This window comes from Peromyscus californicus, unplaced genomic scaffold (assembly GCF_007827085.1).
Source record: "Peromyscus californicus insignis strain IS unplaced genomic scaffold, ASM782708v3 Scaffold_21__1_contigs__length_65335640, whole genome shotgun sequence".
Lineage (NCBI taxonomy): Eukaryota > Metazoa > Chordata > Mammalia > Rodentia > Cricetidae > Peromyscus > Peromyscus californicus.
The window spans coordinates 22,817,838-22,843,928 of record NW_026294514.1 but is presented as its reverse complement, the minus strand read 5'-3'; the positions used below and the strand labels follow the sequence as shown (position 1 = coordinate 22,843,928).

Genomic DNA, 26,091 nt, shown 5'->3' with positions numbered 1-26,091 from the left:
AGTGAGTGCTGGGTCCCAATCTTAGTTGGTTCTGAATTGCTGTGCAACTCAACTTGTTATTTCACTGATATTTTCATCCATAACATGAAGATGAGAATATACTTTAGTGATTGTTGCTATTAAATCTGTTAGTAGTCTGGGAACAATCACCTTTCCTACAGTGATATTGATGATATTTTGTGCTTAAAACTTAGCTCTATATCATTAAGTTTCTCAGGTGTGGTTAAATTTTGCAAGTAACTTAAGAAGTAGAGTAAAATGCATAAGTCAAAGCTGGGCGGTGGTGGCGCCCGCCTTTAATCTCTGTGAGTTCGAGGCCAGCCTGGTCTACAGAGCGAGTTCCAGGACAGGCACCAAAGCTGTACAGAGAAACCCTGTTTCAAAAAACCAAAAAAAAAAAAAAAAAAAACATAAGTCAGCAGCAATGATTTAACAAAGGGCATAGTAAGTGGCTAGTGTGTGTGAGGTCATGTGAGGACAGCATTGTTGTACTACTGATTTTACACTGTGTAATCTTTGATGACTGTAATGATGGGCACTGTAAAATTAAAACTTATGCATTAATAAAGTCACCATAGTGTTAGGACAACATGAGTTGCACAGAAAGAGAACTTGCGGCCTAGAAACTTTCCTGAAAAGAGTAAAACAACAGATTTGACCTCAGTGTTGTATTTATTTGGCTGGGAAAGGCTGGGGAGATGGCATTACTTGGTAAGTGCCTGAGGCATTGTCATAAAGACCCAAATGTGGATCACCAGCACCCATGTCAAAAAGCAATATTCACTGAAGTCAGGCCTCAGGGCACATATCTATAACCCTAGCACTGGGGTGGCATGGAGGGCGACGTGGAAACAGGTGTATCGATGGAGGTCTTTAGCTAGCCAATCAGCAGAGCCAAAAGAGTGAGCTCCAGGCTCAGGAAGAAACCCTGTCTCAAAAATAAGGTCGAAAGTGATTGAAGAATACACTCAGCTTGGAGCCCTCCACACAACTACACAGATGTGCAAACATCAACACACACACACACACACACACACACACACACACACACGGGACATTTCAAGGTGATGGGAAGAGCAGCCTGAGAGTGCTGCCCACAAATAGCTGCTGCTCGGCTGACACCAGTGTCTGGACTTGTCCAACCCTCCATAAAACAAACACTTGAAAGATCTTGTGAGGGAGCTGCTTTGCAAGATTTACCCATCACTTCCCCACACTTAACAGGAATAAAGTTTTTATATCCTTTGAAACTTCACCAAGGAGTTAAAAATGATTGCACATACTTTAAGATAACTCCAGTTATGATAATTTTTTATTTTGTTTGGCCCGTTGTTTGATTCTTGGTGAATAATTGTCCTTTACGTCAGTTTTGAAGTTATTTTGGTTTGCTAACACTTTATTTAAACAGCTGCTGGACTAATAACACAGATTTCATCAAGTTTGGTGTGTCTTTTTCTAATGTTTAAAAGAAAGTTATATTCGTGTAGATTCAACTTCAGATGGCTAGATAGAAGTATTGAATCAATTCGTGTATTTAACGCTATTTCAGGTAACTAGCATAGAATGAGAGAAATTGTTTCTGAGTTTTAATCCCTGAAGTGCCCACTTGAATTCTTATACAGCAGAAACCGAGTATATAAAAATAGAATCACACATGATAACGGCTTTAATTTGGGAAGAACGACATTCTAGTCTCCTTTTCTTTTTCTTATGAAACTAACATTACTTGAACTCCCTTAGTATTTGCTTCCATTAAAATTTTTAATTCTAAATTTAGTGCTGGGGAGGTAGTAACATGCTTGCCATGTAAGCCTGAGAACCCGAGTTCAGTGTTCAGAACTTATGTCAAAAGCCAGATGTGGTGCCGTGGGGGTGTGATCCCAGGGATGAGAAGGCATATCTAGGTGGATTCCCTGAGACTTGCTGGCCAGTTAGCCTGGTGTACTTGGTAAGTTTCCAGGATAGTGAGAGACCCTGTCTCAAAATAAATGTTTAAAAGGCATGTGATACCTGTGGAACTACCCTCAAAGTTGTTCTCTGGCCTTCACTCACACACACACACACACACACACACACACACACACACACACACACACACACACACACACGGTAGCATCTAAAAACAAATGGCAAAATAACATTTGGAACAGCTTCAGTGCTGTTAAGAAATTAATTCAGTTTGATGTGTGTAACCATGCACTTTTACTTTCCACCACAATTATGCTAAAATAAAAGTAGATCAGTTGATGAGAATGACCTAAGAAGTCAAATGTGAGGTAGTGTTGTGTCCGCACATGAATGTAACATTCACATGGACCATCTCCCTCTCATAGCAAGACACAAAAACAGACTTTTCTTTAGAAGTTGAGTTTTTGCTTGACTTTTGAGAAAGAACTTAAATTTGGGTAAATAGAGAAGGGGAGAGGAAGGAATTGGGGGAAGGGAAAGAACGTGATAAAATATATTTAAATGTTTAATTTAAATATTTTAAATATGAAAATTGTTTTAAGTAAAATAATAATAATAATAATAATAATGGAGTCAGAGAACTACATACAGCCAGGAGTAGAAGTCAAGCCAAGTGATTGTTGAGCATACACAAAGACCTAGGTTAGGTCCCTAGCACAACCTTCTCACCCAGAAAGGGTAGAACACACTAAAATATCTGCTGCTTATTATATTTTATTTGACATTTATTGGTGGTTGGCGATTAAAAGTAAAACAAAACCCATTTACTTAATAAGAAACATGCATTAACAAGGCAGTAGGCATATAAAAAGAGATCATGAAGAACTTTGTACCTAAAAACAGACATTTCACTAATATAATTTACTTATTCAACATCCTTTGGACATTTTGAATGAATTGAATATTTTATTATATATCCATAACTCAAATTTCACCCAAGCATCTGCCTTTGCCACACATGAGAGTTTGCCATCTCTGGTGACTGATTCCTTCAAGAAATAGGAAATAATTTAAAAATTTTTAACAAGTAAGTTTTTATATGCATGGTGGAATATATGAAGGTAATTTTTAATTGTCAAAAATTGAGAGGATAGATTTTACTTTTCATAAAAGAGAATTTGGTTTTCAAAAATAACCTTATTAAATTTTAGTTGAAAAGTTGTGGAAATAATGTAGTAACCAGAACTGGAAGTATAATTATCAGAATATTTTGATGATATAAGCTTTCTACAAATTAAAACTTTATCACTAGTATGACCTGATTCTATTAACCCACAAGCAGATTTGTTAAGCTTCCCGGACAGGAAATAATACAAGGGGCTTGTGATGTGTTTTCTGCATTTGCAAGGATGTGTAGGATAATCATGTAGAGTATAAGAGCAGTTTTCCAGGGTACTTTCTGTCAAATTGATGACTTACTTTAGTTTTTCAAAAATATTTTTAAATTTTCAGTTTTTGGGGTGTGTGTATGTGCATGCATGCTTTTAATCTGTATCTGTTTACCTGTGTATAAACTTGCATTCAGTGTTCTTGTTAATGTCTCACTAAGGAATGAAAGGCAAGTATAGTGTGGCCCTCTACTCCTTGTTATATCTTGACACAATGATGTATATATCTTGACAATGATGATTTTGAAGCTTCTTAATGTAGGTAGCCCAGTATGATGGAGCTTCTGAGTGTAGGTAGCCCAGTATGCTTACTAAAGAAGCTTATAATAGAAGATTGTTTGGCTGAGAAGTCATTTTTTTTCCAAAGAGCTTCTTTTATAGTTTCGAATTACACAGTATGGAAGAACACATCAGACTTACATAAAATCAAATTAGCTTCCGACTTATATAGAGTGAAATTAGCCTGTTTATGAGAACATATTCCTAGACTACATTTAAAAATAAGTCCACGTAGTGAAGGTTAAAACTCCAATTCCCAAAATTGAAACTAAAGTACGATTAATATTATATTTAGTGATTGACAGTTGTATTAGGTTCACTATGCTTTAAACAATGACAGTCAGCTCTTTCTTAGTGTGGAAATTTAAATTTTTACCTTTTCCCTAACACTTGAATTTTATCATTAAATACTTCAAACATTATAGGTTGTCTGTCATAATTAGAAACATCTTATATTGAAAAAAGAAACATACCATAGTTTTTTTTGGAGCTAGAAAGGCTTCTATTTAGTGGTTAGGATTTAAAGGACATTTTATTTAATTTCCTGCTTCTTTAACATAGGATTTCAACTTTAGACACAGACATTAGAAATGAAGTCGGGCGGTGGTGGCGCACGCCTTTAATCCCAGCACTCGGGAGGCAGAGCCAGGGGATCTCTGTGAGTTCGAGGCCAGCCTGGTCTACAAAGTGAGTTCCAGGAAAGGCGCAAAGCTACACAGAGAAACCCTGTCTCGAAAAACCAAAAAAAAAAAGAAATGAGTTATAATGGAAAATTTTTGTAAGTGGGCTACCATTTTGGGTGAAGTTTAGTGTATGAGGTATATATTGAAACATGTTACATTTTACTAATTTACTATATAAGGAAAGCAATGGGACACAGATTTACATATGATAAGCATGATTACTTTCAGCATTGGTATAAAAAACCCATACTATACTTTATCATTTTTTTCTGTCTGAATTCCAGCAGAAATAAACATTTCCCCAGTGTTTGCCTCCATTATACTCATCTAGGGAGAATAGCTCCTCACAAGGATATTTTAATCTGACAGTGTTTTTAAAATGACATTTTATCTGTGTCCATTGTTGTTGGGTTTGGATATCCTCATTATAATGTCCTCTGATATTTAAAATCAAGCTGTATTTTTTTATAGTTCTGTTCTATTTTGATATTGAGAGATCTATACTTTTATGCTAACAGTCTGAACATGCAGGTATATTTTTCTTGAGTTCTGAAGAGGAATTCTGGCAAGCTTCGTGGTTAAACGTGGCTTATCAAACAGTAACTAATTCATGAATAAAATGGAAAGTCAAAATATTTGCAAAATACATCGGCAATGCAGGCCTCGGTTCCCGGGTAACAGGGAATAGGCCTGGGAGGAATTCTAGGGAGAAGTGTTCCTAACAGAGTATGTTTTTTGGAATATTTGCATTTGCATAGTGAGGTATCTTGGGCAGACACCTGAAGTCTGAACGGAAGTAGTTATCTACGGTATTTCCAGTATGTTCCCCTGCTGGCTACAAACTGGCTTGTGTCATTGGTTGTGGAGTATTCTCTTATGGTGTCACATCAGTCCTGAAGTCATTTTCGATATTAGGGAGTTTAGGGTTTTGATTTTCAGAATAAAAACAACATTTAAACTCAGTGAGAAAAGTTTGACAACCTGGTAGAAAAATGGGCAAATAATGTTGATATACAGTTTTCAGAAAGACCATTTAAATTTATAACAGTGAAGTTTGTTCATACTTTTAAATGCCTGTAAAAATACAAGACTTTTCACACTGATCCTTCTGTGTGGATATCTGTATATGTAATAGCAACAGAGAATGGATGATCATAAATCTCTGCAGATAGTCTAGATATATAATTTATTTTACATTTTAAATGGATTCAGATAGACTTCTAACTGTGAGCATTATGATCATGATTTCGTTAGAAGCAGAGACTGAAGGATTCTGAGCATTTGCTAAAAATGACTTAATTTTCTCACTCAATTCTTCATATTGTTTTGTCTTTCTTTACAATGGCATGGAATCTATAACACAAAACAGGGTTGGAGGAATGAAATACATAATGATTTTAGTAAAACTAGTGAGTGAATACTGCTTGAACAGCTCCTATATATCACGAGGTCTGTGAGCAGGCTTGCTGGGGGGCGGGGATATGGTGTTGAGTAGAATATGGTCCCGTCTCTTCTTAAAAATCCAATAGGATCATATCATTTTCTAAATTGCTAGATTCAGTAAGGATGGCTGTCCCTTTGTGGATTATAGAGCAGTTTACATTGTGTAAGTTAATTAATCTTCACCAAAATCTTACAAAGTAACTGTAGCACCATATTGCCTGAAGAAAAAGAGAGATGCATAAGTACTGAGTTTAACAATTTAATGCTCAGATCAACCCTGCAAAGTGGAGGCATAATCATCTCCATTTTTTTGGAGGACAAGGAGAAATACTAAGATGCTTAACAATTTAAGAATGTAAGTATCTCCACTCTCACCAAAGGTTCTGCCCAAACCTTATTCAGCAATTTGAGTTCATTGCCGCTTTTCAAATGCATGATGTTAAGATTCATAGGTTAAGTAATTAGTTTAGGATTATACTGCTGGCACTCTGTAGCACACTGCCTCTGATTCGAGAGCTCTGCAGAGAGGGACAGAGACCCGCCATCATGATGGCACCCTGTCCTGCTAAGCAATAGTCATGAATCAAGAGTACCCCACCTTTTCAGGAAAACAACTGTAGTAAACAGGGCATACAGGCAGGAATCATCTAATTTGTTATGTCGAGGAGCTTCAGTATGGATTCTTAAGAAACTTTCAAGGTCGCAAGACCGAAAACCTGATACTAATTTAAAGCCTGCCTCTACTTTGTAAAAGGACTGGGACATTTAGATCAAGGGCTGTGCTAGCAGAATTCCAGCTTTTCTGTGGGATGATCCAAAAACAGCAAACAGAAGGCATTAAGTTTCTTAACAGTCGCAGGTGTGTACATGCATGCAGTGCTGTCACCGGCTGCTCTTTGATTTGCAGAGATCAGCGTTCAAGTGCTTTGGTTCACAACCTGGTAGTGTGTTCCAGAGAGGACTATTTTTGTTGCATGTAGGAAACAAAAGCAGGGTAATTTAAGATGGCAAGGTTTATGCACTTTCCCTCACATGGATACAGCTCTGAGCTGAATGTTTGTGTTTAGTCTGACTTGGGGACATTTGCCTTGACAGTGTGTCTTCCTCGGTGACAGACGTTTGTGGGATTAAGATCTTGACTTGTTTCTTTTACTCTGCGCAGAAGCAGGTTGACACAGGCACTCTGATGGGAAGCAGAGAATGTGGCATGAACGTGATTGTTCAATTAAGATGAGGTGTGGCTTAGTGGGTTAAGAAACTTTTAACCTTGCATCTTCCACGCGTGCTTTTCATTCTTATTAACTGCAGTGACCAACTTTAAAAAACACAAGAATTAGTTCAGGACTTGCATAAAAGCAATGTAGCTGAGTGAAATAAATGAGGAGGAGCAGAAGTCGAGGGTCCGTTGTTCACCTAGAGTGCTTCTGAGCGGTCTTCACTCTCCCCAGAGGCTCACTCCCTGGAAGAGCGTTGCACACAGTGTGGATTGACTTAGTACATCCTTCCCATCCGCTCCATAGAGTGACAGTGGACAGGAAAGAAATGAGGGTAACAGCACGTAACAAATGTCTTCAATTCTTTTAAATTACAGCAAATTCTGTAAAGCTAGAAATGCAGAGTGATGAAGAGTGTGAGAGGAAACCCCTGAGCCGCGAAGATGAGATCAGGGGCCATGATGAGGGGAGCAGCCTAGAAGAACCCCTAATTGAGAGCGGCGAGCTGGCTGACAACAGGAAAGTCCAGGACCTTCAAGGCGAGGGAGGAATCCGGCTTCCGAATGGTAAACTGAAATGTGACGTCTGTGGCATGGTTTGCATTGGGCCCAATGTGCTTATGGTACATAAAAGGAGTCACACTGGTAAGCAGCTGAATGAATAACCTGATGACTGCCCGTGGCATCTGATGTTGATATTACCTGACATCTACTCTCTTTCCTTTTTATTCAGGGGTGGCAATGTGAAGTTACCTTTTCAGAATTCTGCTAGTATTGGATTGCTGGGAAGCAGAAAGTAGCCTGGGTCTTGACTTCCAGCCTTCAAATCTGAATAGCATGTCAGAAAAGAAGTTTGGGATTCAGTTTTCACAGTTCTTAATATAGCAATAATATGATAAGGGTTCAAAAGGTATAGGAGAATTTCACTGAGTAATTTAATCTTTTTGTATTTGTATACCTATTTTACCATACCCATGGGCAGGTAATAGAGTTTGCTTCCTAGGACCTTATACTACAAAATAGCACTCACACATTTATATAGGAATGAACCGTTTTCACTTTGGTTAACTCCTTGAAGTATTGTTTCTGGTCAGTCTTTGCCGACCAAAGGTCTCTGTAGCAGGAGGGTGCTTTCTCTAGTTCAAGGCTGTCACTTTTAGTTTTCACTCTGGAAAGAGATGGTTAGGGTGAGAAAAGTCAAAGGATGGCAGGGATGTAGGTAGAAATGTGGAATTCTGGAATTAGGTGAGGAAAGTACCTGTGGATAATTTAGTACATGCTGTCACGCATTGAGAGATATAAGTACTTCATAAAACAGGCCAGATGAGGAGGCAACAGTGTTCTGTAAATCTTCTCAAAGCTTTTGATAGAGGGACATAGGAAAAAAAGAAGGACAGGAGGGAAAGAAGGCAGGGGAGAGTAGGTAAACACAACACAATGAAGTTGTGTGTATATTGTTTTAAGGGATAACAGTTAATTTTTGATGAAGTTTTAAGTTGAGCAGGGCAGGGTGGCATGCACCTGTAATCCCAGTGTTTGGCAATTGGAAGCAGGTGGATCAGAAGTTCAAGGTCATCCTAACTTATATAAAGTTTGAGGCCACCCTGTGCTACGTGAGACTGTCCCCAAACCAAACAACAACAAAAAATTTTCAAATCAGGTATAGTGGTACATGCCTTTAATCCCAGCACTGGGGAGTCAGAGGCAGGAGGATCTCTGAATTCAAGACCAACCTGGTCTACATAATGAGTTCCAGGCTAGCCAAGGCTACATAGTGAGACCCTTTCTAAAAAAGAAAGAAAAAAAATTAAGGACTATGTCTTCTACTAAAATGTGATAGTATTCTCCAGTAAAATATTAATAATGTTCTCAGTTTTAAAATGTGATATTCTTTTGAAAGAATGAGAAATCACATGGAAGAAATTTATTTTAAAATTTTACTTCTAAATAATCAACTTAAAATTTTTATTCTAAAACATGTGCTATAATTATACATTAAAGCATTTTTAGTTCAGACCTCTCATGACACACACTTGAAGAAAATCAAGTTGTCTAACTTGTGTCTCTTACCTGGAAAAGGTCACTAGTGAGGCTGGAACCATGTTACTCTGATTCCTAGGCTAGTTTAATTCCAACACACACAAGTGGACTGTTACTATACCAACAACTTATTATAAAGTGTCACTATAAACTAAGGCTGATACTTTTTATATTACAGTAGAATTTTCACATTCAGATTAATATAATCATATCATCTACTTTCCAATGTATGCATTTTTATAATTATAACAATTAGCAGTTTTGCTTTGTTATGAATATTATTTTAAAAGAATGTCATGTTAAAAAATGTTTATATCACTAATGAATTTTTCCTTTAATATTTTAAATGTCTCGGGAAAAGTTAAAATATACCAAGCTTTGGTTTCTATTCCATAAGAAAAAAAGGACAGGACTATAAAATTAATCTACTTTTATTCCATGCTCATGAAATAATACTGGCTTGGAAAAGGAGTTTACAAAGCTATGTTTATTATTATGTTAGAGTGAGTGTCTTGAAGAACATAACACCCATTTAAATGAGTAATTTTCATTTGAAATATTAAAAGAATTGAATTATCTTGCAGTTGAATTTTATTTACTGATAAGTTTAAGACTAAAGTTTATGCTAAATATTAGTTTGGAAAGATTTTTAATAAATCTTTTTTGTTAGGAAAATTCAAAGAACACTAGAACTGTCTCTTGAAGACTTAGTTTTAATTTGTATTTTTTGTATCTGTTGTGAAATTCATTTTTTAATAAAATAATTCAACACCTACTCCACTTTCCACTATGTATTTACTACGAAAGTGGGATGGAATTATTTAAACACTGAAAATGATGTCATTGGTATAGGACTTGTTTATAAATCACTACACAGATTTGCACACATCTTAGAATATGAGACTCACTGGTAAGGGCAAGGAGAAAAAAACCTAAGCAACCATGTGAAGTTCACTTAATAGCACCAACTCCTTTGCCTTACTGACCTATTTTAAAAACTAGAATTCCTTCTTCAGATCTGGGAGACTTTTGTAATTTCAATAGATATTCATAGAGGAACTTAGGATTCTGTGACACTCCGTTAGATATGGCATCTTCGAATAGGCCTTGACTATGGATTTCTGATGACTTAGTTGATTCCAGTTGATTGTCATGGTCTCAATTCTCCTGTAATACTGTTGGTGACAGGCTTCTTTGTGTTTCTTTAAACTTCATGTAGCAATGTATAGTCAAAATCTAGTCTCTAACCAAGTGTTTCTCTGTAATAGTAGGAACTACTGTCTTCATTAGAGAGTTTCCCACTCTTAAAAAAAAATGTATTTGTGGCTAAACAAAAGCCGCTCATTGTCTTAAATCCTTTGTGAGGCCCTTAGGAAGCTCCTAAGAGATCTAATGTACAATTGACAGTGAATAAGAATGTATGTAACCACCCAATTTCTTCCAATTACATGAGGTATCAGATCTGCTGCACCTTGCTTCTTCCTCTTTTGTTCTCTACTAAAGTGCCAATTCCAGTGTCTTTTAATGGCTGGCTGTCACTTCGTTGGCATTGTCACTTTAGTAAATAATCAGGTAATATTTTCATCAGATATTCCAGGCACTCTTCGCTGGGAGTATAGGTACAGAAAAACAAACAACAAACAAACAAATAAATAATTGTAGAGACTCAATTCACATGTGAACATGAATATGTGATAACATTATAAACGTAGGCAACCCTTAGGTTTGCTTCTCTTTAGGATGTAGCTCTCTTGTCTTTGTAAATTACAGCATTTTCTAGCCACTCTTGTGTTCCAAGGCTCTCTAATGTTGGTTGTTGGTTTTCCAGCCCAACACAGGAACATTGTCTTGTCTTTGAGTCACAGAAGCAAACTGGTTCCTGTTCATTTGCATGTCATTTGAATGCTTAAACACATTTTGGATGTGTTTATAAAATTATATCAATTACTGAAATTTCATTTCTCCACAATAAAAAATGATGTATAAACTAATTCAGGCAACCAGTAAATTGGTGGGCTTGTGTTTAAAGAACAATACCAGCTTAGCATGATGGAACACACCTGTAATCCAGGGAAGCGGAGGCAGGAAAGAGCAAGAGTTCGAGGCCAGTCTCTGTTACAGAACAAGTTCAAGGCCAGCTGAGCTTCCTAAGACCATGCATCCAAAAGCCATGAAACACAACATAAATCTATAATCAGCTTTAAAATGGACGCGAGGACTACTATGACCACATCTCAATTAATTTTCTTTATTGTTAGTCCAGTCTTCTGTACCCACCAATGGGAAGACCACTTGTCACAAATACAATAACCTACTTTGGTTTTGAATTGGATTGCTCTACAATATTAGTACTGTAAGCAAAGAATCTGTGAGGATTTTAAAACTTTTTTTCCATTTGTATATGAAGAACATAATACTTTATATAAAATATAAACTGACTCAAAAAGAGCCAGCTGATTCTCCATTTGGTTTGAAGAACAAATTAAAATAATTATGCATTGTTTAAAGCCCTCATGACTATATGTCATTGTTTTGTATTTATGTAGAGAAAAAGTAGGTAATTTTTTTTACCCTAAATTCAAAATAATTCTACCTGTATGTATAGGCTGGGAAATATTCCACAACATTGAATATCAGGATTCCTACAGAATTGTAAAAATTGAGTCAATTAATTTTTTATTAATTAACTATGCATGTATTCATACACACATACATACATACATACATATAGATAGGTAGATAGATAGATATACACTCTATTGAAGCATTCCTAGAATTTAGCTATGTATACAAAGAACAGTTAATCTGGTTTATCCTCTTCTCTAATAGTAGTGGTATTGAGAGTATCACTCTAATTGTAACTTCAGTGTTGAATGCAATAAAACAACTATGTCGTCAGGGTGCTATCTAGTTCTAGATAATCAAGGCACTAAGCATAGTTAAACAGATTTCATACTAAAATGAATAGAGCCTGGAGCTGACAGCCACAGAGCAAACTGATGGAGATGTCATTGTGATTCACACCAGCATTTCTCAAAGGTGGATCTGGTTGAAATTGGAGTAGCTTGTTGCTAGAGCCTTTCCTGTTATCAGAGAAGAGCTACTGTTTAAAGCACACCTAGCCTTGTTCTTTACATCTCATGCCTGTGGACACGGAGTCCTCCTTATACACCCAGCAACAGAGCCGTACCAGATGGACATGGAGCCCCTTTCATTGTCTGCCCCTCTCTGAGGTGTTCTTAGTAAAAAAACTTTGACGATACCTGGAGTATTCTGTAAATGTTAACACGTAGTTACTCCATCTTTACGCTCATAAAACTTGATTAGGTTACCTTAAAATTAGTTTTAAAAGTTCTTTTTAAAAGGGGTTCCCCTTTAATATCATTAATATTTTAAATGCTGAATTAACTACTTTAATGTAGAGATTAAAACCACCCATTCAATGATTATAAATGATTTAAAGACAGTGTAAATCAGCTTGCTGCTAATGCAAACATGATTTCAAAATTTTCAACAGACATACTGATTTGAATTCTTTTTAAAGTTATTTTGTCCCAGTTTGTCACTCTCCTAGGAGAAACTTACACAGAAAGAGTCCAAGAGTAAAATCGAACAGTTGAAATAAAAGTACAATTTATGTTTGCTGTCTTCTTTATTCACAAAGCTACTTTGTTGAAGTATCCCTGTCTTTCCTTTTATTAAAATTCCACATCAGGGTGGAGAGTAGATAATTATGATTTTAAAGTTGCACTCTGTTATTTCCTTGGAGAAAAAAATTTCAAAGAATCAAAGCTACATTGTGTATGTGTATGAAATTTAAAAAGATCTTAAAAACTTAGGTTTAAGAGCCCGGCATCACAGCACCCACCAAAGAATAAGCCTTTGGACACTCTAAGGCAAGAAAACTATGCGTTCAACTTACACTGCAAGACCTTTCTCAACAAACAAAACAGAATATTTGATCAGAATTAGATTTTGGAGACAGGGTCTCACTCTGTAGACCTAACGGTCCTTGAACTCTCGGAGATTCCGTCTCTGCCTCCCAAGTGCTGGGATTAAAGGCATGCACCACCTCTCTCAGCCAGAATTAGATTTTAAAACTAAGTCATAAGACTTCTTTGAGACATTTCAGATTTTAACAAATCAAACTAGTTAAATAAAATTCAGTCTAAGCTAACTTTAATATGCTGAGTTTTTAGCCTAATGTCTTTCTTAGGACCTTTTGTAACTTAGCTTTAAAAGCTCCATGTTTTTTTTTTTTTAAGAAGAGAAAAATGCCATGCACAAACCTTTTGGTACGTACATCATTAACTTTCTAAAGGAATGAATGCTGTAGAATCCAGTATGTACTTGATCTTACCTGGTTTTAAATTATTTAGGTTTTTGTAACAAAACTGTGTGACAGAATATAACAGTGGCAGCTGCCAGAAAGTGATGAAAGCTTATCTGATTTTTGCTCCCTAGCTTTCTTTAATAGAGAAACCCTGGGTTTACATTATATAATGGGCCAAATATGTTCTGAGGTTCACTTCACTGCCAATATAAATATTCTAGCCAAAGACCCAGGAGCATGACAATTCAGTGTACCAATCAGGAAAACTGTGGAAATTGTACCTGTCCTGTAACAAATGCAAAAAAGGTTCCTTTCAACTGTAAGGAAGCGTTTAAGCTTGGTTCTCTCTAAACTTTGAGCTTTAGGATGAGATATTTTTGCTATATATTTATATGTCAGTTTATCATTTATCTATGCTTAGAGACAAGCAAATGAAAAGTAAGAGTATTTTCGTCATGGTTTGATAATGTTATCCATTTGTTCGTGGCAGTGTTACTGACTTCTTGCCTATATGGATTTTGTTAATTTTGGTAACATTGGTAACTACCAGTTGAGGGTAATAGACAAAACTGGTAATGCAGGCTTACATAATTTTTTAACAGCTTCACTGATAGAGAACCATGAGAAAAGATTCCTCTTCAACAAATGTTTTTCACAAAATAATGTGCAGAAAATATCTGGAAATAAAGTGTTCTTTGGATTCTCTCAGGTATACTGGGGATTTTTGCCAAAGGTTTCATTAATGGCCAAGAGAACAGGAGTTCTTCATCTCTATCCAGAGATTTCCTTTGTAGGCTTTGAAAGTTTATTTGTTGTTTATGCCTGTTGTGGTTCAGATCTCAGTGCCAGCATTATCAGATACTTTGCCATTTTTGACTTCTGGTTCTTCATTCCTAAATTTAAATCAGTACTTCCTAAGCATTAATGGGATGTGAGGATGAGTGTACTCTGTGGAAGTCAACGGTCAGTTGAGTGGTGAGAGCTGGCTAGCTATTCAGCCACTGGTAGAGATGATTATTGTTCCTCTCAGCCAGTGACAGGAACCTTGTCAAGTTTATATTAAATGAGGAAATGACTGCTTGACCTGAAGTTTGAGAAGTTAGTGTGACCAGAGAGACTAGGAGAAAGTGTGGACGATGTCCATTGTGAGCCTAGGGAATAGTCTGTGGTTAACTGGCTGGCACATCGTTCCCTCACAGTAACCTGCTTGCTCTTTCCCACTCTGTCTTCAGGGGAACGGCCCTTCCACTGTAACCAGTGCGGAGCTTCTTTCACCCAGAAGGGCAACCTTCTGAGACACATAAAGTTGCACTCTGGAGAGAAGCCGTTCAAATGTCCTTTCTGTAGCTATGCTTGTAGAAGAAGGGACGCTCTCACAGGACACCTCAGGACCCACTCTGGTAAGTGTCACCAAGTTAGAGATAAAGTCAAGAAGGTGTTCAGCATTACCTTAAGTAGCATGTAGCCGTGGCCTAGAGAGCCTTGTATGTTATTAGTGGCATTTGTAGGATACACATGGGTCTTCAAAGATCAACAGCTGTGAAAAAAGAACACTGCCACTAAAGATTTTGTTGCAGCTAGAACATAAATTTTCTTTAATTTTTATAATTATCAAAGCAGTAATTATGTTTAATCCAGGGTTACTGGAGCCTAGGGAAATGTCACACTTACTTTCTGAAGTTTCCAGAAAACATGAAAGCTGTAGAATTTTTTTAACAGTCCAGTAGTACTCAGGCTTAGGTCTCAGTGAGCAATCAAATATTGTTCTTTTTAAACTTGAAAGTACTTACTCATTAGAAAATTAACTGTTGGAGGAATTTATATTTCATTTAACTCATCTTATTTTGCTAGCTTTTGAACTGTACTTATTGGGAAAGATCTGAACATTTTTATCTGCTTCATAAATGATTTAATGATCTAGAATGTTTGATGTGCTAAGAAAATACTAGCTTAGCAATATATAAATGAGGAAGAATAGTCAGAAATCAGAATGAATCTCATCTGATTTGAGCATGAACTGCCATTGCTGAGAAATTCAAGGTAGAATATTATAATAAAATACTTTCAGAGCAGTTGTATATGCTTTGTCTATAATGACTTGTTAAATTTTAATTTTAATTTGAAGATCTGAGAAAGTGATATTCTCATGTACATTGACAGATTGTAATTCACAGCACTGGAATGTGGGGCAATGTTTAAGCATTATTAGCCTTCTTTACATTGTATTGCTATCATTAAGGCCGAACTTCATTTTTTAAGATAATATGAATGATAGAAAGCAATTTTAAACATTAACTATTAAATTTGGGACAGTTATAAAAGTTAAATTAACATGCATATGAAAACAACATGTTCTAAGAATATATTTGACTTTCCTAACTCAAAAATATTTCATTTATTTACATGTCATGTATTTTTTTTTAAATTATGCTACTCTAGTTAACAGTTACAGAGGTATTATTTTATTATGAAAAGTATCATAAGTTGAGGGGTATTTTAAAGAGATGCCCGTATTTCCACCAGCTTCCTATATATTCTAACTCATTGAAGTGTTACTGAACTAAGGACTGTGTACCTCATAAGAGTTTATGGATATAACTTTTTGCCTTACCTTCATACAATAATTGTAAGCATCTTAACCTCTTTGTTCTCAGACTCATGTCTTCTTCCTGTGGACAGGATATCTTTAGGCCATGTTGCTATATCCATAGAATATATTAAGCTGTGCCTCAGTGGCAGCCACACAGGAAGCCTTCCAGTGGTAGGCCATTTACCACTCCACTTAGCCAGCAGATAATGGCTGGTGGAACGTGAGGAATGTGGATGAATTCTCTAGGTTTGAGTTGGTCGTATTTCTTTCTGTTAAATAATTTTCTTGTTAAAGGTAGTTTGATAAGGGATATCACGGTAGTTGGTAAGATGTTCTGTTAAATCCACTCAGGAAGCAGCCTAGGGAGCCATGGGAAATCCTCCTTAGACATCTTTCAGTCCCTATGAGGACAGATGTATCCATTTTCTGTATTGTAAGGAGTCCAGTATAACCTACCTGACTCCACTTGCTGGTTGATCGCTTGGGGAATAACAGGGACTCGGAACTGAAAAGTTCTGAGTCCAGCAATGGTAGTAGCTAAATCAGTTACAGGGTAGGGAGCACATGGAACTGAGTTCACAGTGTCTGTCTCTGCTTCTGTTATCATTTGAACATGGGTCCATTGATCAGACACTAGGGTGGTAAGGCAAACACTTTGATGTCTATGGATGTCTTACTTTGCCCGAATTACTAAGAGCCTTCTCCACAGTGGATTCTTTTAAGAAGAAATTAATGTAGGATACCATATCATCATATTTCGTGTCAATTCTGAAGGGTACATCTATATAACTCTCCATAGACTCCTAACACCAATCTTCTATTTTGTTGGGCATATGGCCATGCCATGTGTCATTTCCTCAGACTGTCTCTTCTGCCGTGCACAGTTTACAATCAAGATGACTTGTTAAAATCCCGGCTGCTGAGGAATCTCTTTTCCACTCTGTCAAGGCTAGCTTCTCTAAACACCGTTGTCATAGCGAGCACCAAGGGTTATGCAATTCATTTGCAAACTAGCCCCACAGCATTTCCTTCTCTATTAGCTGTTCATTAATACCACGCCACAAGGTGATTGATGTAGGTTGAAGGAGACAGATTGTGGAGTAGCAGTTGCCATGGACACCCGAACCACTTGCTCATGCAGCATGTTTGGGATCTCCAACTGCTTGGTCCAAGTTCATTTAATGGTGAAATGCTGTTATATCCCTCTTATGTTATATGATTTTCAGATAATACCTAGTTCATAGTGTGTGATTTGGGCTAGCATAATTAGCATCTACTAGCAAATTAAGAGCAGCCTTTTAAATAGAGAATAGCTCTTGGTCAATGATCTTTATACAAAACCATTAGAACTTAGCACTCTGAGCTCTATCTGACAAAGATGTCATATAGCACCTCTCCTTGCCATCAATTTTTCTAGAAATATTGTGTGTGCTGAATCTTAAAAAAGCCAAGGCTGGAGGGTAGCTTTCATCATGGGAGGTATATTGCAGGCCCCCTTTTGCCCCATGCTCCTCTCAAAAGTGGCACCCTGGATTATTTAGGGCATATGTCAAAGCAACACACTCCAGTGTGGCCTCTGCATCTTCTAAAATCCAGAGACCAAGTTTTGTGAAATTGCAGGTTACAGAAATTTATCACAAGATCTGTTTCAGCAAACCCAGACCACTGGGCTCATAATATTTCACCAGAATGTTCATGGACTCTAGGGGAGTCTACCCACTGCCCTCTAGCATTTATCTTAGGACAGGTCTTGGATGCTTGCTGCTTACTGGTCACCAAGTCCAGCTTGTCTCATGTAGCTAACGATCAAGATTTCTCCAGACTCTATTATTGTGAGGAAAGGTCAGAGTGTGAAAGTATGCTGTCCCTACAGGGAGAAGGCACACTGCTTCCAATGAACTCTGGTGATAAGAGCTATTTCACAAAGGAATCATGTTAGTACTTCAGAGTAGTAGCTGTGGTAAAGACTTTAGGGTGAATGACACTGGATTTTGGTGTTATGGTGGGATTCAGTCTACATTCATCCTCAGGCCCACCTTCGCAGTGGTTTGTCCTAATAAACTAGTTACTAGTTGTATAACATCATTCCCTACTCCAACTTTTTCCATTTTCTGATAGTGTCACTAACATCTGTCATTCACCCATGGATGCATTGTCCCTTCCCTGTCATTGCTCCGTTGCCAGGAACTAGTTTGGGTATTGCTCATTTTATACAGCAGTACCATTCCAGAGCCCTTCAAATCAGCCCTTTGGGTTAGTCTTCAGCATTATTTGCTCTAGGCTTAGGTAAACAATGGCCTTTTAAAGCAGATAAACTCTCTCAGATCCCACCTTTGTTTGACAAGGCTTTCCTCTTGTCCTTTCATTCTGTGTGTCCCTTAGAACCATTAAAACTCCTAGTCACAAGATAAGCTTTACTCTCTCTTCTGTTACTGTACCTGTGTTCTCATACAGATGCCACAGTTTCCCAGTGCTTAACCCTATGCCACATTTTATTCCATGCTACGAGCAGCGACAACACCTTGCTAAGGCTTTCCAGTATCCCACCTAGGTCTAGCTCTTTTTAACTCTTTTCAAGCCTTGACAACAAAATCAAATTCTATTTTGACTGATTGGACAGTCTTAGGCCATTACGCTACCATAACTCTTGCTGTTCTAATGGTCCTAACTGTAAACAATGTAACACTCTGTGGGGACCATTAAAGGGTGGATATTTGCAAGAAAATGGTTAGACACACGGCATGCCCTAATGAAGCATTGAAGCCAGCTCTTTCAGGGTGCCATTCCTCCCACTAGTCTGAAAGGCAAGGGGCCAAGGAGTCACTGGAATTACATAGCAAGGATGTGAGCCCTGGCTTGAGTGTAGGAAAGCAGCCCCTGCCAGCCTGTGACATAGTCTATACACGCTGACTCTCCACCTCCCAGTATCCTTCTGGTACCTCACCTTGACTCAGTGTAACCAGAGGTCAGGAAAGGGGAACCTATTGCAACAACAGAAATCAGCTTTCTGCAGGAGCAGCACAGAGCAAAGAAGCTGAGAAGATGGCCACGGAAGCCAAACAGTTTAACTGCTGCTTAAGAATTAGTGCTTCACAGTGATTTTTCATCAAATTCTGTTTTTTTTTATGAATATTATTCTTCATAGGAAGAACTTTGCTGTCCTTCTCTCTGGGTAACTACTGTCATTGTTCTACTGTATTTAATAATCATATCGAATATTAGCGCCACGTATCTGCTTCCTGTGTTGTAGACTTGAAACTTCCCCGTGTTGATTTCTGTTAGTAGTTGGTAGCAATAGGCCTGGTACTGGTGAGCATTATATATTCCTGTCACAAATATTCTAGTTTAAGAAAGGCAAGCACTTCAGAAGGTTTCTGGAATGTATAGAGTCAGCACTACTATACATGCACGTCTATATAAAATGTCTTGTATGATGACCATTTAAACTGGTTACTCTTCAAAATGTGGGACTCACATTTTTAAAGGACGCAAAGTAGTCATGATTAGTTACATTGGCCCGGTAGTGAGGACTTACAAGTAATACCTAGCATTCATGAACAGTCACTACACAGCACTGTACTAAGCACTTTCCATGGATTGCTTAATTAATTAAAACTCCATTTTCTCATAGCAGCAAAAGGAGATATTCATATGAGCAAGTCTAGCAACAGGGAAAATGTTTTTAATGAAAAAGCCTTTGCATCAACACATATAAATATTGCCTGTGTGTTTCTGCCTCCCCCGTGCTGGGATTAAAGGCGTTGGCCACCACTGCCCGGCCAACGATGTATCTTCAGGTATAAAGGCAGGCCCTTTTGTTCAGAGAGGAGCTTAGGTTTAATTTTTCTAACCTAAACCATATCCATAATACATCATCTATACTTATATTTATTCTCAGTTTTTCAAAGAGTTTAAAAAGATTTGTGAAGCTATCTCTGTTCACTTTTGGTAATTTTTTTTCAGTAATCTTTATGATTCTCTTTGCCCACCATTCTTTAGCAATATTTTTATCAGGTCATTGACTCTTTCCAAAGTGGTAAAATTCATTTTAATAGAAAGCTCTCTTTTTGTAATTATTGGAATTTGAATCCATGATTGATTTATATGATTATATTTACAGGTATAGCTGACATCAATAGGTTTGACTACAGTCATCCTTAACTTTGTATGTGTGTGTGTCTGTGTATGTGTGCCTGTGTGTGTGTGAGGGGGGTATGTGAGTGTGGTGGTACTCATGACATGACAGGCATGTAGACGTCAGAGAAGAACCTCAGTGCTTGATCCTCACCTTCTACCTTGTTAGAGGCAAGGAGTCTCTTCTATTCATAGCTACATGTGCCAGGCCAGCCAATTGGCTCGCCTGCATCTCACTGAAGGAGTGCTGGGATTTTTAAAGTGCTCTTCCATGCCAGTCTTTTTGGATTCTAGGGCCTCGGGTCCCGGTGCTTGTACAGTAAACACTTTATCCGATGAGCTCTCTCCCCAGGGCTCATACTGAACTCTTAAAGTGATAGTGACATTCAGGTTACTTATCGGTGTGTCTGCAGAGAAAATAGAGAGAGGAGTTTGGCCAAGAGAACTTCTCGCTGTTATTCCTATCATACTGGAGAGGAGGCTGAGGCAGAGAGAGGGTTCGAACCAAGGCAGTCAAACTCCAAAGTCTGTCGCCTTTGCTCCATGTGGCACATGGAACTGCCCATTAAAATGCTCTTAAAGTTACTACTTGTGGGAAAGGAAGGGGGAGGGGGATGAGGGGGGAGCATGCACATGCCCTATTAGACAGTAAGTCTGGCACTTGGGCTTAAGAATGAGGTTGCTGCAATTAGTTGTACCACTTTGCCTAGTTATTTTCATTCATCTTTGCAGTCTTCCTGGATTACGATTAGCCATGGTGCTAAATGTTCTTTGTTAACCTTCCAGCCGTCGACCTAGCCTACAAGAGCACTTTCCAGCCTTCCAAACTTGGTTGTTTCCTGGTTTGTCGGTCTTGTTTTGTTTTTAGCTTTTCCAGTTTATTTTAAATTTTAAAGTGAATACATAGGAAACATTAAATAAAGGTTGCCATCAGCTTTTCACAGTGACCACGTTCTTTTTCGCTATTCCCTGCCGCCCACACCTCAGAAAGAAAACTTTCCCCTAGTCATTCAAATGACATAACTAAGAGTGAACCAAAGGGCCAGAGAGATGGCTCAGGGGTTAAAAGCACTTGTGGCTCTTCCCGAGGACCCAGGTTTCAGTTCTGTAGTTCTAATCCCGGGAGTTCATGCTCTGTCTTCTGAAGGTACTTAGTACATGCACTCGGTGCACAGACATACACAGGCAGAACAGCCATACACATAATTTCATTTTAACAAAGGAGAAAGAGTAAAAGGAAAAAGGAAAAATGAAGAACTGACATGTGCTATCCACAGAGCATTAGCTAAAGAGCACTGACAAGCTTTCAACACATTGAGAAATGAGCTACGCTTTGAAAACTATGTCCCAGATTTCTGTTAGGTGAAGTGGTAGAAGAATTGAAGATGCTCACCCAGATTTAAACTCTTGTTCTCCAGCAATCTTGAGAATTGCCATATAGTCATCCCTTTGTATACACCATATATGTGTATATACACTATACACACAAATATAGTACATATATATATTATTATATATATTGTAACATTTATGCAGTTTAATGTCAAGTCAGGGAGTCAGTACTACTACGTAAAACAATTCATATTACTTTTGTGCTTAGATTTTCAATTTAACAAATGATTATAAACTCTTCCTTTCTAGATATTGAACAGCATGTTGCATATTTTATATTTGTCCTTTTAGTTTCTTTATTATAGCTAGTACTCTATGGAAATAGTATTGTCGTTAATCCCTGGACCCCTTTTAAATAAAAATATCTAACAGTCCTCTTGTTTTTCAAAATGTCATAGGAACTAGAATTGTATATGTATTTTAGAGTTAATATTTCTATGTGTGTGGACATAGACACACACACATACTCTTAACTAAAAAATAAATAAATAAAAATAAGTAAGGAAAAAAAGGAAAGGAAAATGCAAAAAAGGTTTTAAAAATAAATTGTAAGCATATAAATATTTGTGTTTACAAAACATTGTATAAGTTGTAATGTGAAAAAAATTAATAAGAATTCTCTCACAGGGTCATTAGTATTTTATGCCATATCAAAAATATATTGTCAAGACTGGAGAGATGGCTCAGGGGTCAAGAGCACTGGCTGTTCCTGCAGAGGACCCAGGTTCAATTCCCAGCACTCACATGGCAGCTCACCACTGTCTATAACTCCAGTTTCAGGGGATCCAAAGCCCTACTCTGTTCTTCGTGGACCCAGGGTGTGCACATGGGGCAAATACTAAGCATAGGCAAAACACTCATTCATATAAAATAAATTTTAAAAATTAGCTTTGGCCATGGACTGGTGACAGATTTTGATTCCTGTGAAAGAGAGTGCTAAAACAAAAGGATCAGTTAGAAGCATTTGAAAAGAAAACTGATGCTGCGAAGAAGTCCAGTGAAAGCTAAATAAAGCCAAATCCTCCTTAATGTGCCATTACATCAGACTCTTGAGTTCCTTTTCCAACATGTATGTGAGCAAGAAATTAAGAAGCAGGTCAGTGCGGACATTACTCTAGTTCAGGTTTTTAACCCTCATTTTAATAATAAAATCAACTCATGTCTGTAGCAACACTTTCCATTAAATTCTAAGTAAAGTGTTGACATTCACTTAAAGAATTGTTTAGCATAGGATTCTCTTTGTACATTATCACGTAAAAGAAATGTTTTGGAAACCACTTTGTATTATATATCCACATCTTAACCCCAACTACAGCAATTGAAGGGACCTTCCAGTGTTAAAGTCCCATGACGTACGGCGAATAAGCCTGTGTTCTGAATAAATACTGAATTTATTTCTAAACATTCTAAAAATGTTGGTTTTTTTTTACAATGTTTTATGGCCTTCCAATATTTGACATTTTTTAGCTCAAGAAACTTGTTATTTATGTCTAATTGTCAGTTTAAAGCAATTTTGTCCTATAAAAGGGACCAGACCAGATGTGTCACATAAATGCCCATCTGTTAAAAATCTTTCTCCCTATTGTACATTTTTAAATTTTTCTAAGAAGAACCGTCTTGATTACTCATGTCCTTGTAACTTCAAGGGCTATGTGTTATCCACAAAAAAAAAGTTCAAAGTCATCAGATGATTATGTATGTTCCAATATTGATTTTTTTTAAAAAAGCAAATAGTGCCGTGGTTGTTGAAAACTCACTAATTTGCCTTGTAAGAACTATTTAATTTATACAAGTTGGGTGATTACACCTTTATTATGAGAAGTCCCCATGGAGTTAAATCTATTGACTTACTCTTCCTTTGAATATATTTGCACAGTTTCCTGTATTAGGATGGTAAAGGCATCCACGGGGATTTTAGAGGCATAGGCCTTGTGCCCTCAGAGAATTTGATAGAACAGATGGCCTTTTTCACTTAAAGTTTTTAAAAATTCAGAACTGTTACCTGGTTTCAATCGAAAGGGACAACCTTTGTCCATATTACTAAAGATACACTATCAATTGCTCTAATTATACATTTCATATGAAACAATGTGTTGACTGTGACTATGTCAAACATAGTTCATTCTCTCTCTCTCTCTCTCTCTCTCTCTCTCTCTCTCTCTCTCTCTCTCTCTCTGTGTGTGTGTGTGTGTGTGTGTGTGTGTGTGTGTGTGTGTGTGTGTGTACATATAAGTACTCAGTGGGACCTGGGGTCACTGATTAGGTTAAACTGCCTAGCCAGCTTCTCCCGGAGAACCACCTGTCATGGCCACCATGCCAGTCACCCGCACTGTGGTTACAGATATGCACTGCCATTCCTGGCCTATGACATGAGTACTGAGGGCTCTGAGCTGAGGTCCTAAGGCTTCTGCAGTGGGCACTTGGCCAATCATGCCACTCTTCCAGCTCCGAGGAGTTCTTTCTTTAAAGCACAGATCCAAAGGTCAATGTGATGATAGTCACATTAGATTAAATGATGGTAGCTCATAAATTGAATCCGGTACCACTCATGTTAATGGGAACAGTGTGTTTCAAATGCGGTATAAATTGTCTTGCCGGTTTCTCATGAGAAAGACCTGTTGTAAACTGATCTTAGCCCAGCACCTGGCCCATTTTCTGGGTTATCTCCCAAGTGTGAACTTTCCCCACCCTCACACCCTCCTTTCCTTTCTGGAGGTGGTTGATAGAACTGGATAGCACTGATAATCACACAAGCAGTATCAGTTGCACACATGCTTTGCATAACCGTGGAGTGCTGATTCCACCCATCCAGCCCTGATAATGACACCCCAGTGCCTCTGTGTCCTCTGCACTGAGGAGAGGGGGTGCGATTAGGTTGTTGTTCTCTTACTGAAGGCTGTGACCACCAGATAAAAGCCACTTTGAGTCACACCAGCTGGTAAGACAATCCACCAACAGCCGCCGAGTAGAACCCCTCTTTTTCCACCGACAGTAATAACCATGACCTATCTCCTTCACCTCATACGTTCTTTATGTATAACAAATCATAAGTTTATCAGCATATGCAACCTTGTCTTTTACAGGTAGTGGTTGCTCTGCTTTGAACTTCCTATCCGTTTCTAGAAAAAAAAAATTATTGATGAGAGGTTTCTGCTGTGGTGTATTTTCATCTCACGGAGCTATTCTCGTTTCATTTTAGTGTAGACACGTTTGTTACATCAACCTGGACCCTTGTCCTCCCTGCCTTTCTCTGCTCTCGGGAGCTCTCAAGAAGCCAGCAGGACTCGTGGACCACTTTCGCATTGTTCTAAACGTTCTGCAGGCATTGATCTCATTCCAGGGATTGCTGGCAGTTTGGGGCTTCTGTGGCTGTTGGCACGGACGTGCTTAGCCTTAACGTGTTGCCAGTTCACATTTCCTTGTAGCAGTGGGTCTTCAAGGCATGATCCAAACAGAAGCAGAGAGGTTCCGCACCAGCTTCAACTCATTATGAAACACCATAATGGGGACTGTTTGTGATTATTGACTGACTGACTGACTGACTGACTGACTGATTGATTGATTGATTTTTGTAAACTAATCTCCATTCTTTGTGTTCTCCACTTGAACCAGAGTTGGCAAAGAACCCTCTTCATCTGTAGCCAGTTATATCTTGCAGATCTTAGAAGAAGAGAAGATTTATATGGCAGGAAAATCAAGCAAATAAAATTACAGCATAGCTTTTGCTATCACCATTTAAATGTTTAGAATGTAATTAGCATTTCACTAATGGTGTAAATCGTCAGTCAGTGGTATCCCTATAAATTGCAATATGATGGTAATAATACATTCGTAGGGTTCAGGTATACTAAACCAGGCATCTCCGATGAAGAGATTTCATTATATTCAGTTTTCAGCCCATCGGTGGAATAAATGGACAGACTTGTTCAGACAGGTAGTCTTACTAGAAAGTTTAAGGTGAATGAATGGATATCAGGAGTGGGGATGTATTTTCCAGTCTCACTCTCTCCCTTACCCCACCCCCACCTTTTTATGCTTGGCATTCAACCCAGAGCCTTGACCTTGTTCAACAGGTGCTCTGCTACTGAGCTGCATCTCAGCCCTGTTTTCTAGAATATTGGATTGTAGTATGTATATTCTAGAATAATAGATAGTAGTCCATTGAAAGGATTCGTCATGGCCAGTGTTTCATGGGTTCTAATTTTTTTTTCCCCCACCCGGGTTCTAATTTTTATGGCAAGCCTCATCTTAAGGGGTTTATTTTACAAAAAGGAAAATCAAATTTGAAGAAAAGCATTTCTTCATGTACTTACATACTGTATTATTACTTATTATATACATTATATTTAAATGCAATATGCCCCTGTCCTTTAAGACAGTATACTTCTGCATTACTTCTTTTGTTTCATTTTAGCTAACAGTGCATTAGTTATCTGAGACCTCATACACATGTACCCTAATAAAACTAAAGCATTATACAGTATTCTTACAAATCATCTACAATAATTGAGACCATAAAGATGTTAATAATAAAATAAATAAATTTCACAGTAGAATAAATTGTCTTTTGAAGAACACTTTCAACAAGTTATGCTGTAGTGTGGTAAAAATATCTACCATTGTAGCTA

At 37.7% G+C, this 26,091-nt stretch overlaps 1 protein-coding gene across 3 annotated transcripts in view; it reads left to right on the top strand.

The window, feature by feature from the left end:
• The window catches only part of Ikzf2 (IKAROS family zinc finger 2), a 154,290-nt gene that overhangs the window by 97,820 nt on the left and 30,379 nt on the right, over positions 1–26,091 (top strand). For 2 of the 3 annotated variants that reach the window (XM_052749765.1, XM_052749766.1), the window contains exons 4-5: positions 7,353–7,619; positions 14,580–14,747. In XM_052749765.1, coding sequence (XP_052605725.1) covers positions 7,353–7,619; positions 14,580–14,747 — 435 coding nt within the window. The remainder of the gene's footprint in view (positions 1–7,352; positions 7,620–14,579; positions 14,748–26,091) is intronic. The other variant, XM_052749767.1, reaches the window with a different exon arrangement.